At 51.4% G+C, this 18,870-nt stretch overlaps 1 protein-coding gene across 6 annotated transcripts in view; it reads left to right on the top strand.

Annotated features, from left to right (window-relative positions):
- The window catches only part of LOC147600016 (uncharacterized), a 60,961-nt gene extending 42,395 nt beyond the window's left edge, over positions 1-18,566 (top strand). The window contains exons 8-13 of one of the 6 annotated variants that reach the window (XM_086753615.1): positions 6,441-6,535; positions 6,924-7,000; positions 9,150-9,233; positions 9,709-9,882; positions 17,551-17,666; positions 17,884-18,566. In XM_086753615.1, coding sequence (XP_086609741.1) covers positions 6,441-6,535; positions 6,924-7,000; positions 9,150-9,233; positions 9,709-9,882; positions 17,551-17,666; position 17,884 — 547 coding nt within the window. In that variant the 3' untranslated portion in view covers positions 17,885-18,566. Of the gene's footprint in view, positions 1-6,440; positions 6,536-6,923; positions 7,001-8,514; positions 9,234-9,708; positions 9,883-10,608; positions 11,369-11,776; positions 11,929-17,550; positions 17,667-17,883 lie in introns of those variants that run through there. The other 5 variants (XM_086753617.1, XM_086753616.1, XM_086753614.1 and 2 more) reach the window with 5 other exon arrangements.
- Positions 18,567-18,870: the final 304 nt, after the last annotated feature.

Raw genomic sequence — 18,870 nt, 5'->3', positions numbered from 1 at the left:
TGTTAATGCTGTGTCTTTGTGCCGCCGCGCTGTCCTGTGGATTGAGGAGGCAGCTGCTTGCCGGTGTGGGTGTGCGTTCGTGGTGCTGGTGCCGCAGGAGCGCGGTGCCGAGCGCTGCCAGCGAACCGTCCCTCGGGAGGGACACATCCAGCCCAGGGGCAGCGGGAGCCAGTGCCGCGCTGGGATTGGGTTCGTGAGGGCTTGGGCCAGCCCCACTTCGGTGCTCCCTGCAAACCCTTGGTGATTTCCTGGGCTCACGCTAAGCCTCTTGCCTTTCGAGAGGAATTAAAGTAATTGAGGGACATAATGGAGGAAAAATCCTTTAGCATTCCCTTCTTTATAATTCATATTTCTGTAATATCCTGTAATTTCCTCTAAGCTCCTTAAGTGCCAGTGAAACTGAAGAGTTCAGATCCTTTCTGCACTGTTTCATTACTGAGGTGTGAAATACGCGGCGCTGCCGTTGATGGCCCCTGTGAGCCCTCGCCGGCCCGGCTGGAGCAGCCGTGCGGGTGGCGGGGCTGGACTGTTCGGCGTGGTGAGGATGATTTTTGGGACGAGCCACGTGTCACTGCTGATTGTGAGAAGGGGCAAGATATTTTATTTACTAGTTTCCCTTCTGCGTGTGAGGTTAGGGTATTACAATAGCGTATTTATAGAAAGAAATGGTAATTTTTATTGTATGTTCATTAATACACAACAAGTATTGGTTGTACTTTCGCATCACTTATGCATTTGTCAGTCTCTGCTTGCCAAAAGCGCGTGAGGGAGCTGCGCCTTCCAGGGTTGGGCAGCTTTACTGAGTACGTGCAGGGCTCTGAACATGGTGGTTTCTGCCTCCCTCTGCAGAAGGACCGGCTTCAGGTCACCAAAGCTATTGCAGACCTGTGTTAGTTCGCCCAAAGCTGGTGAAACCATGGGGTTTAAACAGTGTAACTCAGATTGCAGTCGTTTCTGATCGGTTCCTGAAAGATTTCTCTGGTTTAGGGTGTGTTGGCTGCGGTGCAGAGCTCTGACTTTTGGTGCTGGTTGACTACCAAAGCACCGCTCGGGTGGATCTTCTCCGTTGGCGGTACCGGAGGTGGTGGGTTCCTCAGCTGTGTGCAGTAACGTCTACTAAACATTCTCCTTCTTGAGGCTGACTGATTTATTGCAGTACTTCTTGGTGTTTATGGCCAGTTTGGGGTTTAACAACACCTTACACTTAGTCCAGTTGAAACACTGATAATACGTAATGCTTTTGAATGTGCATGGTAGGGAACAGGTTACATCTCTCTGTTGGCAGATGGGTGGGTTGTGTGGCCAGGGTCTGCTGTGGTCACATAGTTGGACCTCTTGCATAACAGACACTTTAAAATTAAACCTGTGAATCCTTCCTGAAACGCTACTCCTTTTCCTTGTTTAGAAAAAAAAAAATCCATTTTGATTTGTTGGCAACTGTTTCATTTCTGTGTCACGTGAGGATGGTTTTGAGTGCTAAGGTGAAGTCCCCCACTATCAGTTTCAGTCCCCTTCAGAACATTTCAGAATAAAACGAATCGTTGATCTTCTCAAATCTCTTACTGCGAGGAGGCTTCCAGATGCAGATTGCTCTTGTAGATCTTCTCTGTGCTGCTTCTGCCGTTTCAGCACAGTTTGATGGGCTGGTGACAGCACCGGGTTCGGTATTTCACTGCAAATCTCAGTGCAGGTGGGGAAAGTTTTTCAAATTGTATTTTTTCTGCTTTAAAAGAACAAAAAGTTAAAACCAAATTAACATGTGCTTTGTCGAATTGTCTATCAAGTGTGCCATTCACAAATGGAGACAATCTCAGAACTTTCCTTCAGATGGTTCTTTCTTTTTTGAACGTGCTGTCTGGAGATATGTCCCATGTTTTTATTATAGCAAGCGTTCCCCCTAGTATTTTTGCTTTGGTGGCAACAGTGAGTACTTTGTTCCAGTCAACCTTAAACATGATTAAAGTTATTTTTTGATTTGGCCAGCTAGTTTGGTCTTCTGAAAATCAGGTTTTAAGAACTTTAATTTTTATCTCCCTTTCCCTTGACTTGGGAGACAATGAAAGCCTTTATGTTCAAACCAAATATGTTTTTATAAAATGGATATCAGGCAGAGGTAAGTTAGAAATGGTTTGCCACAGTATTGCAGATGAGGTTTGTGAGGTTTGTCAAACCACGAACGATGAAGAATGATTTCTAGTGCAAGTTTCAGACTGCACGTGGGTAGCTGTTTGGTGTTTGTGTTTACTGATGCTGCAAACCAGTACAAATTTTCTGAAGAACCGAATTTTCTGGCTTTGTTTCTTCATTTGAATAGTTACAGCCAATAAATATCTCAATGAGCCACCATTTACAGAGTAATTTTCACACAAAGTGACGGCCAGACCCTCTGGGGTGACAAACCTCCGTGCGCGGCGTGGTCGCAGGCCCGACGGGGCGACGTCTCGGGCGGGCGCTGCGGTTCCCGTCACGTCCCTCTGCCCCATTCTCGGTGTTTCGAACCGAAAAGCTCTGCGCCAGGCTGCCGGCGAGCTGCTGATGGTACCGCTTCTCAGCAGCGTCGCGGACAGGCGCCAGCAAACAGGCACTCCTCGCTGTGAAACCCGCCGCCGGAAGGGTCCCAAACCCGGTGTTTTTGGGAAAGCGCCTCCTGAGGGGAGCCTGGCTCGCCGCCGGCCTCGGGGTGCAGGGGGCGAGCTCGGCCGTGGCACAGGGACAGCAGGCACGCCGTCGCTGCCTTCCATGCGCACAGCTGCCCCAGGCGAGGGCCGGAGAACCCCAGCAAAACCCGCTGAGAGGCAGCAAATGGAAAATAGCTGGCTCTCGGCTTTGAGGGCAGCTCCCCGCTATGGAAAAAACAATCCATTTTGGTGACCTTTTCTTTTTCTGTCCTGTCTGCTAAAATATTGGGATATTTTTGCTTTTTGAAATGCTTGAACTACAAAGAGCATGCACCAGATTCTCCTTTGTTAGTTTAAAAAATAAATAAGAACAGAACATTTTCTTTCTGACTAGTTGCATGCCAAATTGCTTTACAACTGCGCCAGAGAAAGCCTGTTCCGTATTTTTTTTTCCGGAGTGAATGATCATTATCTCTAGATGCTTCCCAGGAAGGAATTTTCATAACAAGAATCTATTAAGAGATGCTTACAGACTTCCAGGCCATCTGAGAGGTTACAGAAAAAAAAAAAAAGCAGCAGCAAATGGTGTGACACGGTGCACATTGCAGCTAAAGTGTCCGTTGCTATAGCAAATGAGGGAGAATAACGAACCTCTGCCACAGCCTGCTTTGAAAATCTGGGTGGGTTGTTAAGGGTCTTTTGTTCCAAGGCATTCATTTTCTCCATTTCTGCTGCGTTTTCCTAAACTGCTCCCAAATTATTGGGATTTATGGTATGGAAATGGTGGTACGTTAGGTATGATCTATAAGACCTCAAAGCAATGACAAGTAAATCTTCTGTGCCGTCCTCACTGGCACATTAGTGCACGAGTGCAATACTTGTGCAGCAACGTCAGTGTTTTATTTTATTTTTCAGGTTATTGCAGCTCCCAGCCCCAGGAGCAGCACAGAGCCCCTGGGCTGCCGGAAAACCGGAGCCCAGCCTTCCCAGAGGGCTGGCCTTTGGGGAGCTGTGTGGTGCCGGTACACAGGAAACAGCCGTAGGTTTCAAATACAAATCTAAATACGAGCAAATAGGTGGTTTGCAGAAGTAATTGCTATTTACATGAGCTCGCGCAGGAAGTAAACCTGGTCACAGCACTGAGGAACACATTCCGTTATTTGCTCTGCGAAGCAGCGGCTTGGTGAACCCAGGATCAGCTCGGGTCAGTGGTCACCGGCTGGATGAGAAAAGCAAACCCAGTAGGCACAGATAAACCCAGAGCTTGCTTCTGAGAGGTACGAGGATTCCCAGCGTGAAACACGTTAAATCACTGTACCCCAAACCGCGGTAATTTTGTAGAAAGAAACGAGCTGGTGGATGTGCACGGAAATGTCCGTTCGGATTCAGTTGAGACCGTAAAGTATAAAACTGATGTTAAATCGAAAGGAAGGGAGGTTCCCACACGGCGTGTTAGGCGCTGGGCTGGACCAGCCTGCCCGGCAGCGCGCAGCGCCGGTGTCGCAGGAGGGGCGGTGCAGGATGCCGCCGTCAAAAGCGCGGAGACCCAACGGAAAAGGCGTTTTCTCAGGGAGGACTTGAAACAGCGGGGCTCTCTGCCTGTCCGGGGGCGTCCGCCAGCCCTCGATGTAACCTGCTGTGACGCGGCCCCGCGCATCCGCAGCAGAGGCAGCGCCGTCCTTTCACGTGCGGAATACAGCCTTCCGTGCAGAGCCGTGAAACGGCAGATCCTGCTGTTCTGGCATCGTCAGGCGTCAGAGCCGTGTTCTGTAACGGGGAGGATTTACCGCCCCGTCTTCTGCAGAGTGGGAAAGGTCATACGGGCGATGCCATCCAGGCTGCAATGAAGCCCGAGTCAATTCTGCGGGGTCGCCTTCGAGGAACGAAGCGCCTGCTGGGCCCCGGCTGGTCCCTGCTCGGTTTCTGTCCCGCCTCACATGGGCCAACCAGGCGTTCGGGCGGTGGGCTCTGCCGTTCCACGCGCGTTGTCTGTGCCACTGAACCAGCCCCGCGAGGGGACGCTGCCCCGCCACACCAGCAGCACCTTTAGAAAACGCAGGCTGTTTATGGTTAAATTTACTTTGTTTCCTCTGTGGTTTTATCTCTAGGAATGCAGAGAGGAGAAGGAAATGCAGTTGTGTCTCTTGAAAGGCTCCATCCCACCACCCTTGGAAAAACCCCATTTTTCAGCTCTAGAATCCGTTTAGTGTGGCCCCTAAGGGGACAAGGGGCCTGGCTGGACACCCGCACCCGTGCCGTGGGAATTTCCTCCGGCTGGGGAAAGAGCTCGTCTCCCTGCGGGTGGATTTATGCCAGGGCTGTTGGAAGGTCCAGCTTCGGCAAACAGCTGCGGAGCTCCTGCGTGGAGGCAGCTGAGCTAAGGCTGAGGCAGTGTTAAATCTTGACATTTTAAGAGAGTAAAAGAAATAAAAAAATACTCACTGTTTCCCTGTAGCCCAAGCAGAACCTGCGCCGCTCCTGAAGCCCAAGAGGAGCGCTCACCATATACAGGGAACGCTCTTAGGCATATTTTAATAAGGTTTTGGATGCCATTAAGCCCCAAACTCTCCCAAATCTTGAGCTTGGGTGGAGCCTGGGATCAGCTGCTTTTCAAATTATAAATCTAAAAAGTGCAGCTGGAGAGCAAGCGTTTGAAATCTGAAAATATTGTGCCTGTAGGGCTAATTATGCTTTTGCAGAATTCATCAAAACATTGCTGTTTATTTAAAGTTAGCCGCACAAGAACGCCGTTGTAATGAACAGTGACGGTTGTGAGTCACGCACGCAAACATGCGTTTTCTGGAGAAAGTGACAGTTAGGGGCTTGTAACGGATTTGGGTGTTTCAGTCTCCCTGCCAGGACAGTGCCGAATCAGAGCCCCTGTGAGCATAAAGGATGCGGATCGGTAGATTTGATTTTGTGTATGCATAACTTCGGAGTCCAGGCAGCTGCCTCTGGCTGCCGTGCCGTGCCGTGCCGTGCCAGCCTTGCTTCGTAGGAGAGGGCAAGGGGAGGACGAGAAGGGCAGGCTGCTGTCTGCGACGCTGGTTACGCGATACCTGTCTGCCGATACAGCCCGCGAGCAGACCGGAGCCCCAGTATCTTTGTATCTGAACGTGAATTTTGAGCGCGCACCGCCCTTAACTGGTGCAGGAAGCAGAGCGAAGTGTTTGCCAGCGCTCGTGCGGCTCTCAGCCTGCCGAAGGCCGGCACTGCCGGCGCCGCGCTCACCCCACGCAGCTGCAGCGGTTTCCAGTGGAAGTCAGCGACGTCTCCAAGATAAAAGCCGGTCGCCCGTGAGGAGGATGTGACAAGGCTGAAGTAGAAAGCTGATCCCCTCCGCAGGGATTCAGAGGCGCGTCTGCATAGCTGTAAGGCCTCGTGTGATACGGGTTTTGGCCTCGTGCTTTCAAATGGGTATTCTGATGCTGAATCTAGGCCAGCTTCACTTCAAGTTCTTTTTTTTTTTTGTGCTGTCTCACTTTTTTAATTATTGAGCTCAGCTTGACAAGGGTTTGACTCTTTTTGATGAGCAGCAGCTGCTCGTGGACTCTGCAGGCAGGGTTGTGTTTGAAAATCAGGGTGAGGAAAACGGATAAAACATCCGTTGTTTCCCGTAGACAACAGCGGAACTGCTGCGCACGCAGCGTTGCCCATGATGGAGCACGCCGCTGCAGTTGCCGTGCTGGGGTTTGTGTGGCACAGTCGGCTGCAGCAATGTGGGAGAGCGCAGCGCTCCGGAGCGACAGGAGCATCATTCACCGCTTCGGAAGTCCCGGTTACGGAGCCGCCATGTGCGAACCTTGGTATTTGTCCTTCCAGAGCCCTATCATCGCCTGTGCGGACAGCGCACAGTAACCGCGACCCGCGCCGCCGGAGGAGCGATAAACCAGGAGCAGCCCGGGAAACCGAAGCCGGTACGAGCATGCGCGGCAGTGCGGGGCGCGCGGTGGACGTCTGACCTTTCGGATGTGGCAGAACAGAATATATTTCTGTTCATAGATACTAGGGTTTATGATTAAGAACAATCTCTTTCCTGCATTGTGCTTTGAGGGCTCAACCTGAGAATATTATTGAATTCATAAAAACATCACCCAGCTCCTCTACAGCCAAGGCTTTCGGCAACAGTACCCGCTAGAGGCAGGGCTCCATCCACCATCCACTGCAGTCGATGGAAAAGCTCCTGTTTATTTCGGTAGACTTTGGATCAGGTCCTTAGAAAGCAATTTGGGTAGCGAGGTGAGAAATCTGAGATGACCAGCATATCAACAGCATGAACATTGAGCTCTGCTCTTTTCACTTCAGTTCACAGAGTAAATTCCAATGCAGATGCTAGGCAGCGATCTCCCACACGGCGCCAAGGCAGACGCAGAGACTGGAAGGTACATTTGAAATGGGTCTTTTTAATGCACGTCTCCAGTGAGCTATTTTGGGACATTTATTCTTAATTCAGTCACGGATTCTGGTTTTAGTTGCTGTCCTAAGGTGATGCTCTGACTGTACCAACACCTGTCAGACCCAAATTTTAGTGTGGCTCAGATGAGAGGAGGGTGGGCACCTTGTACTCCACTGACCCAGTCTTGTGTTTGCTGGGAGAAGCCAGCGGAGCAAAGCGGCTTTGGCCCAGTAACTTTATGAAAGGTCCTTGTTTCAGTAGGATCCAGGTTCCTTTTTTCCTTTCAATAGTTGTTTCTCAAGCTCTGCATCCGTGGAGAAAACACTGGGTGCTTATGAGTTTTTACAGTAGCAGTACCCCTTTCTGCTGGGCACCACCGATGAGCATCCTTCTCCTGTCCGGGCAAACCCGTGTCCCACTGCCCGTGGTGCAGCACGGCGTGTTGGAGCCCGTCCACGTAAGCACCAGCACGTTTTGGGTGGTGTTTGAGGAGGAGGCACACGTCTCACTGGGGATGTTGATGGCTTCATGCTTCACATCTTGGTGGCATGGTTTTCCTACCAAATGCTGATTGGGTAAAATTGGATTTTGAGCAAAATCACCAAACTTGCATTTAGCATTGCCCTGAAAGAGCAAGGAGGGGGTGGGGGGGGGGGCGGTGCTTCTCTCTGCTGCGCTGTTCAGCGCACTGTGAAGGACCATTTTTGGATTTAGGTGAATAAACACGCGATTAGGCAGGGGTTCAAATGAACTTTCCAGAGACCAACCCCTCACAGTCCCTCTGTCCTAAGAAAGAAAGTTCAAGAAGGTAATTCAAATTAGTGCCCGAAGGAACACTTCCCTATTTCTTTCTGCCCGGAAGGATGCTCAGGATGGACAACCTCAGCTTCTCTGCATCGCTGCGAGTGGGGGTGAGGCACGTGGTCCCACAAACCTGGGAGCCGGAGCCTCTCAGAGGGAGCAGCCTTTCTCTGCTGGCCTCGGCGTCCCAGGGTCACACCCATCGCTCTGGGGCAGAGGACGGGTCGAGGGTGCGCTGGGTGCTGCTCTGTGGACGTGATACTGGAGCCAGCGGTCCCATCGCACTGCTGCTTTGGAGGTCTCGCCCCTCGTGCGGAGGGGTCAGGAGTCCTGCACATCCTTGGGTGGGGGCAGTGGTTCCGACCCCAAAATTTGTCTTGCAAGCCCTGTGCTTCTGCAAGAGTAAAATAATTTCTGCCTCTGCAGCGTGTTCCCAGATGCTTGTGAATGCCGATCCCTGGATTTCACGATTGCCTGATTTACAGCGGTGCACACCCAGGCACGCTCACCCGCCCGTGTCCCGCCAGGTGACATGGGACGCGGGGTCGCTGGGACAGCCCGCAGCCAAACCGCTTCGTCTCAGCCCGGGGAAGGCGGGGATCAGCCCCAGACGCCTGCTCCACATCATCGTACAACTGGTTCGTTGTCTGCCGTTGTAAATTATTTTTAAAGTCTTTTCACAGTTGGTCACAAATTTAGTGTTGCAGAAAAGCCTTGCTCTTGTCACTGCCTTGTAGCCCAGTAACCGGGTACGGGACAACGGCCCGGGTCGTACGCGACTGCTGCTGGACACGCGCTCGGGGAGGGCAGGGAGTAATGAGAAGAATATAAATACCAGTTAGAGAAAGAGATGTTACTGGACTCCTGTGGCAATTTCCTGTGGTAATAAGCATCCAGGAGGATATTAAAAATGTCATTTGTGCTTTAAAAGTAATAATAATTGAAATAGATTCTGGCATCTTTTATAACAGCAGAGCCAACAATTATTACTGGAGATATTTTAAAAGAAAACAAACAATTAGTTAATTGAATTGCCAATATGCTGCTGAAATTAATCTGAAGAATAGGAGATTAGCAGCATGGGTTTGCACAATTAGAGCTGGTTGGAGATAAAATTAAGAGAGGGACTGGGATGCCTTCAGCTGGAAAGCAGACTCGGTCGGCACCGAGCCCGGTCTGCGGCGCAGGGTCCTGCGGGACCCCGGCGCTCAGGGACCTCGCCGGCAGCCTCGGGTGCGGTGCATCCTTCCCCAGCGGCGGCGTGGAAGAGTGACCAGGGCGGTCGTCACCGCTGCCTTCGCTCCTCCCGCAAGCAGGAATTATTTTCCCTTCAGGTGCTGGCGCGCGGGCTCCCTGCGCTTCCCTGGAAATCCAGCCCAGGAGCTGCAAAAGCAGCCTTCGTCTTCGCGTGCCTTCAGGTTCGTTCTCTCTGCTGCAGCCGGGACGTGCGCCCCACGATCCAGGGCTCAGCCGTGCTTTTCCCCGCTGCATTTCCGTGTTATTCTATAGTCTCGTCATGCCAGCCACACGCAAAGTTGCATGTATATAAATACGCACAAAGATTTGCATGCGTGTTCAGCATGCCACAGTGGTGGCTTGCAGGGAGAGCTGGAAATGAGCGGCCCAGCAGGTAGCAATTTAAAAATAAAGTGTTTTATGATAAAACTAGATTGCTGTTCTATCTGCTTTCAGGGCAGTGACACGCTGCGGGTGGTGGTGAGAGTGCAGGCTGTGGTCCCGCGATGCCGGGGACGGGCAGGGTGCGGGGGATCGCTGCTGCAGGGGCTCTGCCCCGCGGGGGAACACGGACGTCTGTTGCCGTTAGAGACCCCCAAAGAGAGAATTGCTTTTTGTTATCATAGTGCCCTGAAAGGATGTGTTCTTTCTTTAAAGAAAACAAGTGCCTTGTTCACTTCAGTCGTGCAGGAGATCTGCGTGGGATTTACTTCCACCCTGCAGACCCAGGAACTGTTATGGCTGACGAAAACTTCTGCCACACCTGCCTGTCTGCGAACCGGTCAGCAGGAGCACAGGGGTCCGAGAAACCCGGCCGTCGTGAAGTGCCAGGTAACGCCCGTTGTGTGTCATCCTAATTTTAAGTTGATATTTATAGTCAAAACCGTCATGGCTGTTGTATTGGTATTATTTCTTCCCCTCTTCCCTTTAACGAAATACAGAAACATTTTCCCAGTGGCACAGGGGCTCCGGCAGCCTTGGAAGCACGATGCCCTGCCGCGACTGGTTTCGCAGCGATGCCCAAACCGGCTTTCCTATGCCCTGCCCCGGGAGCTGCACCGCGCGGCCGTGCTGTGCCTCTCCCTCGCGCGTGGGGTCGGAGCGCGTCTGTGCTCCGGTACTATGACCCCCGGCACCCAGCCGCGGGGGGTTTGCCCTGCTGTGCGTGGTTATTCGGTTCACTCTGCCTACAGCTGGCAGATCTCTACACGGCAAACTTCTTGACCACGTGGTGCAGCTGGGAAGGAAGCAGGGAGGTTGGAGCCGGATGATCTGTAAGGTCCCTTCCAACCCAAACCGTTCCATGAAGCTACTGTATTGCAGCTGAACGGGCCAGGGGAACGCAGGCAAAGGGAACGTGGCATTTTTGTGTTGCCCCTCCATATCCTGCTTGCTTTTTTCCTGGGTTAAATAAAATACCGACGTGTTTTGAGCCTGACAGCAGAGAGCTTTCCCATGTCACATCGTGCTCCTAATTGTGTTTTTAAATTTTTATTTAGCATCAGCAAGGCTGTCTCACAAGAGTTTTACTTTCCACCTTTTTCCCCGATGTTTCAGTCATACCTGCTGTCCAGCAGCCCTCGCCGAAACAGCCAGACCCAACCTCGGCGGCTTCACTCAGACCGCAGTCTCCAGGCACCGGCCTGGCCGTGTACTGCTGCTCTCTTCATACAAATTATAAAATATATCAAAAACATTTTCTTGCTGTGAGCCTGAAGACATAGCCATTATTTCTGACTGGTGTTCACAGCAAAAAAATTTCTTTATTACAACTTATCAAGCCATACCACTTGTCAATTTTACGGGTTTTTAAAATACACCAACGTTAACTTGGCAATGCATCTGTCTTAAGACACACTACCTACTCACGTTTTATTTCCTCCATTAAAGGAAATCATGTATAAACACTATGGGAAAACATTTATTATCACATCTACTGCAAAGAGATGCAAGCACGAGTAACTGAAGGAGAAGGGAGTGCCACACACGTTCCTCCCCGCTGCAGAGCCCAGCAGTTATTTTGTCTCCATCCAGCTGCACAATAAACGGGAACAAACACCCCACTGCGCGGAGACTTTATTTTGGGTTTCGCACTATTTATGAAGAATGAGTCTTGCTTGCTATAAAAAGTGTGTTTAGGTCAGATGGTTGTGCTTTAACATTTATTTTCTGTTTGAAGATCCATGGTTAGACCGTTGGACCCTGATTCATGGGCGACCTTCACGCATGAACCCAACTTCAGGCACATACGCAGTCCTATTGATTTGAATTTTAACGTTGACTTCCACCTCACCCGCTGTAATCAATGTGAATAAAGGTAATGTACAGCGTGCCGCCGTCGTTCTCAGTGACACAACAGAATTACAATTGCCTCTTGCTATAAAAAACAGCAGACTCCCTGTTTGGGTTGGGATACAGATTTTAATCACTCCTGAATATACTGAAGTTCAGTGAATTCTGCTTTGTCCTTACTTACAAATCCACACAAAAGTATATTATTTTTTGCATTTCTAGAGTTGAGAATGTCAGTGGTTCAACTTAATGCTCTCCTTAAAAAAAAAAAAAATTTCTGGAGTGGGTAAGTGGGTATAACACCCACTTCAGACGATTTTGCTCTCAGGAGCTGCATATGTTGTCATTCACAGGAAAAGATGCGTTTAACCTCTCACTTGTAACACGCAGTCTGATGAGTTGTGACACAAACTGTGTTATCCATATAATTAAGTGCCCTCGTGGGCCAGCCTGCGTTGGGAAGATGCTGTGCCCCTTAACGACGAGCACAGAGGAGCGGAGGAGCCCAGCCCACGGGAGGTGAAGTGCCCCGTGACCGCCTGGTTTCATCCAGCGGAAGACACTGACGATACGGAGGAATTTACCTTTTCCCAAGAGCTCTGCAAACACTCATTACTCCCTCAGCCCCACAGCCGGCTGCGAGTTGTGCGACGCCGTGGAGCTCCAGCCAGGATAGGCATGGTGCGGCAGACCCACCGCGGCAGCCCCCGCTCCTCGGCAGTGTCCCGGCGGTGCCCGCTGTGCCGTGAGCCATGCCGTGAACGTGGGCAGAGGCACGCATGGCGAAGTGCTCCTCTGAAAAACCCAGAACGGGGAGTTTCGGCTGGGGTGCAGGCAGCCCCCTGAGCTGGCACATCATCTATCTTACTTTCTTGCCTGTTGCGCCAGCGGGTGACGGCGCTGTGCCCCTTCCCCTTCTCCCCAGCAGGAACCGTCACTCCTCTGGGTCTGCGTAAGGGGTCGGTCTGTGACCGGAGGGGTCGGCACGGCTGGGGCAATGCTGCGCACAAAACCAGGAGGAAATCCCTGTTTTGAACACTACTTCAGCCTTGGATCGTATTTGCGAGGCTTGCACGCGTGAGCGCCTGGAGAAAGGGAACACAAAAGCGGGGCAAGCACAGCTGAAGCAGATTCATTAAACACGAAAGCAAACATTTGCAGAGATTTTGGTTTGCAGCCTTTACACGCTTCCAGAATGAGAGTAATGGAACGCGGGCACGCGTTCAGCTGGCACCGGCAAGGCGAAGAAAATCAGGGAGAGCGCCGGGGGGACAGGAGGGTGGCGGGGGCAGCTCCGAGCCCACTGCAGAGGGGTCCTGCTGCTCCCGCGGGAACAGACCTCCAGCAGCATCCCCGCTCCTCAGCCCCCGGCCTCCTGCTCACCGCAAACAGGGGACCATCGGCTGGGGCAGACCTGGAGCAATCTACGGCACGGGCATCCAGGCGTCAAGGCTTGGAAATACCAGCTGAGAGCAAACAAAGAGACAGCCGATGGGAGAGGCGAGAGCAAGGGGAACGGTAAAGGAAAAGGAGTTGAGAGAGAACGTGGACCCAGACTGAAGCCTGCTGGGAAGCACACGGATAAGTACACGCGTGTAATGTACCTGCTTGCAAAGAGCTAACAAACGGGAGCGGGCACACGCGTGCTGCCATCAGAAGCACGCACACCAGGGAGAATACAAGCCCTGATGCCAAAATACTGGTTGATATTAACACGGGTTTCAAATGACTCTGTGATACAGGAAAGTTTATTTTTTTTTAAAGGACATCATTTTCAGAAGCATGGGGCATATTCAGTGCCCCAAAAAGTTACAGACCACAGGCAATTAGGTGCTGCTTATATTTTTAAGAGGTTATAAGAAATGAGAGGATTCCCTTCCAGTCCAGCTAAAAACTGCATATAAGTGTTACTGGCCTGCTTCAGATGGTTTTCAGCATCAGTGAAAAACCTCATGAAGTGAAGAGAGGGGCCTTCAGAGCTGATCAGGAGGTAGCTTGATGTTTTCTCAAACAATAAAATAAGGTGATTTGGGAGAAGATTCTCCGTGCTTGCTTTTCATCACCTTTGCCCAGCCATGGCTCAGGCAGCGCAGTGATGCCTTCTGCGCACCTTACAGCTGGATACGTAACGGAAACCGCACAGGGGGATCGGAACGGCCTGGGCTTTGGCACCACCATCTGAGAATCAGAAATACGAACCCACGGAGGAGACACCCCCTCTGTTACTGGCCCGCCCCTGCCTGGCTCAGCTCACGTCTCTGGAGGAGCGGGGTCCCACCAGCGCTGCAGGCAGGAGCGGTGCAGGGACCAGCTCTCCAGGTGCAGCAGAAGCAGCTGAATGGATGCATCAGCTCTTTCCCCCCAAGCTAGGAGTGACCTGAGAAGGACGCAGTCCCAGACTGGTGAAGTGTCCTCCCCTGGGAGAAGCACCCACCTCCTCCCTCAACCACTGGGAATGGCAGTACAACCGCAGGAGCGGCCACTGCCCACCGGGATGTCCCCATGCTATTGTTTAGCCCCAGTCAGCAGCTAAAATACCACGCAGTCGCTCACTCACTCCCCTCCTCACCACCCCTCCAGTGGGATGGGGAGGAGAATCAGGAAAGCAAGCAAGCAAGCCAAAACTCATGGGTTGGGATAAAACCAGTTTAAGAGAACAGCAGAGGAGCAGAAAACAGAGAGGGAAAACAAAATCAATAACAGAAAATCCTTAAGCAGGTAACTTACAGTGCAGCAGCTCACAGGGGATCCTGACACCCAACTCCCTCCCCAGCAGCCAAAGCTGCCCCCCAGCACCCCCCACTTTATACCCTGAGCCGACACCATGGGATGGAACAGCCCCTGGGCCGATCTGGGTAAATTACCCCAGCTGTTGGGTGACTGGGAAGCTGTCCCAGCTGTGTGCCCAGCCCCAGGGCCACCAGCTCCAGCTCCTCTCCCAGCTCAGGTGAAAAGTAACTCTGTCCTGGCAGGAACACACTCCAACACAGCTTTTTGTATCTGTTTGCCTTTAACAAAGTACACGTTGATTCTTGTTAACCCCTCTTCCCAGGGCAGAAACCTCGCAGGACGCCAGCACAGCCGAGGCAGCCGGGGCGCGAGGCGCGGTCGTCAGAGGGCTGCGGCGGAGCGGCAGGAGGGCTGCGGTGGAGCCGGGTGCCAAGGGCCGTGCTCACGGGGACGGCGAGCCCGGCTGAGAGCGTGGGTGCGTTGCAAGGGGCAGCCCAGCGATTTTCCAAGGTAGCGCACGGCTCAAGCATCATACAAAATCGACAGCTTTTCAGCGAGTGGAGGAAAGCTTGAGTTAATGAGTTGTAAATGGTAAAGTAAAGCGTTTATTACTGTTCTAACATTCCATTAAAGTAACTTCAGAGCATGCCTAGCTGCTGGTGGGTTACAGCTAACCGTGGTTAATGTTTAACTGGTGAAGTGCAAAGTTAACCAGCAGCTGTTCCTCGACTGCTTAGCAGAGGTTACTGTGCAGTGTTTGTATGCAAATGTAGGAAAGGGAAGTCGCGGGTATAAATTGTCTTTGCCTTGTGTCCTGGTTCTGGCCAGGATAGAGTTAATATTTACCTGAGCTGGGTGGAGAACTGAAGCTGGTAGCCCCTATGGCTGGGATAGTTAACTAATTAGCTAACAGCTGGGGTTAATTTACCCAAATTAGCCAAAGGGCTATTCCATCCCATCTGACATCATGCTCAGTATATAAGTGAGGAGGGTGCTGAAGGGAGGCCCCTTGCTAGTTGGAAGAGACTGGATGTGGAGTTCTGTTGTGAGTTATTGTACTGTATTTGTGTTCCATCACTCTATTGTTTTCTTCTGTCATTACTGTTAAATTTACTTTTTGTTCAATCTCAACCCGCGTGTTTGGGTTTTTTTTTTCCCTGGTTTTCTTTTGTTTGTCAAATCTCCTCCTATTCTCTCGGAGAGTGGGGGGAGCGAGAGAGAGACTGCGTAGTCTGGTCCCCGTTGGGGCTGAACTACGACACCTTGGAAAGCATTTTTAGATTGAGCTGACGTTCCGGAGTTGAATAGCCGTTCAGCTGGTTTAGAGTTGGCTTTGGTTGAACGGTCACTGACAACTGCCTAAGTAGGGTTCTTCAAGTACATAAGCAGCCCCAGATCTGTGGAGAGGACAGCTGCAGCACCGCTCGGATGTGACGTTGCCTCCCTCGTTGCTCTAGAAACAGGTAAAGTTGTTCAGGCTTTCCTTTGCATTTTTTCTTAATTTTGAACTGTCTTTTCAACGGTTTTATTGACACTTGAGAAATGCAATCTTCTTCATTTTACTGCCTCTAAATTTTACCTTAAATCAAGGCAAGGCAAAGCCAAGTGCCGGTTTAACGAGCGCTTTGTGGACCCGGCTGAGCCTGTGCCCAGGATCCCTCTCCGGAAGATCTGCGCTTCATAAACTGCAGGTGGGGGCTGCTCCTTCTGCCTCTTCTCAGAAGGGTCAGCCGTGACCCAAAGCTGTGAAACCCGTTTGACCGTGGCCTGGTTCTGCTGCGTTTCTGCCGTGTTCAGAGAGCAGGCGCGGTGGCGTAGGGGTGGTGGTCCTCTGGTGCGACTGTTCGTTGTTTGGCACAGGCGCTGTCGGATTGGGGTGAGCAACCCTCGCTGCCGGGGTGGAGGCTGACGGAAAGTGAAGCCCGTGCACTGCGCAGCTCACATCGTTTGTCTCTCCACGGCGATACAGGGATGGAGGATCAATCCTGGCGTTACGAGAGATCAATCTCAGCGTTACAAGGTGGCCTTTGTCACAGAGCAAACAATGCCCAGGTGGAAAGAAGGAGACTCTCATGTGTCTTATTTTTGCCATAGCACTCAGTGTTTTAACATACATTCATTCATCACTCGTTATCCGCGCAGCAGCTACACAGAACCAGCGCACGACAAACCTGTGTCTCCCGTGACGCGGTGGTTTTTAACGTCCACATAGCTTGTTTTCAGCCGGCCGCTGTTGGTTTGCATCTGGTGTGCTGCTGTGGTGCATACCAACTGACGAGGCACTCTCCTCATGCTAACGACTCTGAGAAAGAGGGGAAAGCTAATTGTTTTCAAGCTTAACAAGCAGTGACTGAGGGTCTGCACAGAGCCTCGTCAAACAGCTCCCCAAGCCCGCGAGACTGACATGATGTGCTTACAGGGTGGGCAGAGGGGAGTGATAGGTGCCAGGGGCCAGAGGAGTGGGTACAGCGGTGGACAAAACCACCGGAGCCCAGAACGCTTTGGTGGCGGTGTGGGGCAGAGGACAAAGGCAACCAGTGAAGACAGGAAGGGCCCGCTGGAGCTTGTGGAGGTGCCCATTCAGGTGAGGCGAGACACTTGACAGCTCTCTCTGAAATCAGACCTGATTTAATTTCTGTTATTATTGTTATACGAGTTTCCTTGTAGGAAAAAAAATAAACTTGGCTGCTGCGTTCAGCTGTGCAGCCCAGCCCCTTGAGTCAGACCCTCGCCAGACCCACACCGGGCTGCTCAGAGACATCTCCCTGGCCTGGTGCCTTTCCGGAGATGGGAAGGGAAGGGAAGGGCCCGCTCCCACCTTACGGGAGCACTGCCTCTTGGCTGGACGGGGGCACCACGGCACGTTGTCCACAGGACACGCGCTGCCTCCGTCAGCAGTGAGTCGGTGCTTGGGTCTGCTGGCCTTCAGTATGCGAAAGCGTGGTCCCTTGACAACCATGGCTTCTACGTTTTGGAGCCTTGAACTGTTCCCAGACAAAGCGTCTATGCTTTCCAGCCTACTCAATCTTCTAAGAACAAAGAAAAATGAAATTATAGGGTAAAGTAATCTTATTCCGGTTAATGATCCCGAATAATAGCTTGTTTGTGACAGAGCTCATCTTTCTCCTGAACGCTGCCCAGCCACTAAGCCGTGGGATCCGGATCAATTTCTGGAACAGGAAAGAACATGTTCGCGTTTGTGTCTCCTGAGTTTCTCTTTTAATGTGTCGGTAATATCCGCAATGCCCACTGCTGCTGTAATACAGACCTCATCGCAGCTCGTTTAGTTGCTGCCTCGATGGGAAAACAATGCCTAGTGGGAGCGATGATCAGAAAGCCACAGCGGAGAGAAAAAGCACAGATAAATGAAATAAATGGCAGAAAAGCTGCTAATGACAAGATCTCTGGCCACATCAGTCAACTGGTACTCTGAAGCGCCAAATTGCTACTTTTTTTTTTTTTTTTAATGATATCCAGATTATAAAGCGGCAAAGAGGAGGAAAGGAGGAAGAATGCATAACACACCCGCTCCTCCCGACCCCAACGGCACGGCAGCACCGAGCGTCGAGGAGACGGAGTCATGAAAATGAATGGTACGGAGCATGCCTCTCCAGCTGTTCTCTGTTATTTATAGAGAATTAAAATGAGCTAGTTATTTCACATGTGCTAGGAAAACGGGTTCATCAGCATTGTGCTGAAATGTATTATGACTTACTGATTCCTGATTTCACGGCCGTTGTACTTATTTGAAAACAGATTTATATGCTTTGTATCAACTGCTAACCATTGAATTTTTATTGTACATTACAGAGGAAAATCTTATGTTTCAATTTGCATCTCGCTTGATTCATTGACATCCAACACGTAATTCTGGCCTTGTGTGATTTACTTGGGAAATCAGGCTGAATTTGCTGCCGTCGCCACGAAGCCTGTCCTGCCTGCGGTGATCGCTGGTGCCTGGGTGTCAGCCTGCAGACACCCACAGCCCGATCGGATGGTCCTGCACGGTTACAGAACTGGAAAATCCGCATTAAACCGTCCGAGCGTCCAGCATTCTGAGCAGGTCATCAGAGCGGCGGCGGGGAAAAGCGTTTTACCTCCCACCCACCGCTGCAGAGCTCCTTGCAAACTTTGCTCAGCACCGCTTCTCAGCAACGCTAAACGAAAAGTTTGAATTTGGAGTTTGAATGTTTGAATTTTGGGTTGTGTTTCTTCTGGTGGTGACATGAAAACTACCCTGCGCTGAATGTCCTACAACTTCATTCGATGGCTGGCCCTGCTCACTGCTCGAAATCCCAGTGAACCCTGGAGGTGAGGTAAACTGGAGAACCAGTCAAAATACACGTTCCTGTAAAGGCCAGGTCGCGAGGCGTTGCGAGGGTTCCCTGCAGCTCTGAGGTGAGATTCCTGGTTGTGAGGTTTGGGATTCCACATTGCTGCACCGCTCTCCGGAGGACTCGGTGATCCTGTGGGCTCAGCCCAGTGAGAATGAATATGAATAGAGGGGCCAAATCCTGGCTTCTTGGTGGTGAGGGGAATCAGCTTCTTTGGACACAGCTGGATGTACAGGATTTGAGCTCTAATGCATTCCAAGGTACAGCTGGCTATGCCAGCTGCCATCAGTACAACTCCCCCAAATCCACCAGGAACTGGGAGGCAGCCTGAGCTGCGGATCCCACCTCGCACCCGGGAATGAGATGCAGAAAACCCCGGTGCGCGCCACAACTGCAGAGACCGGAACGAGCACGGCTCCGTGCAGTGCCTTCATCGGTCGTACGGTATCGCTTTTCGCTGTTG

The sequence above is a fragment of the Chlamydotis macqueenii genome, chromosome 8 (genome assembly GCF_036417535.1).
Source record: "Chlamydotis macqueenii isolate bChlMac1 chromosome 8, bChlMac1.mat, whole genome shotgun sequence".
Taxonomy (NCBI): Eukaryota; Metazoa; Chordata; class Aves; order Otidiformes; family Otididae; genus Chlamydotis; species Chlamydotis macqueenii.
Note: the sequence above shows the minus strand (reverse complement) of the source record. Positions and strands in the feature narration are given on the sequence as shown.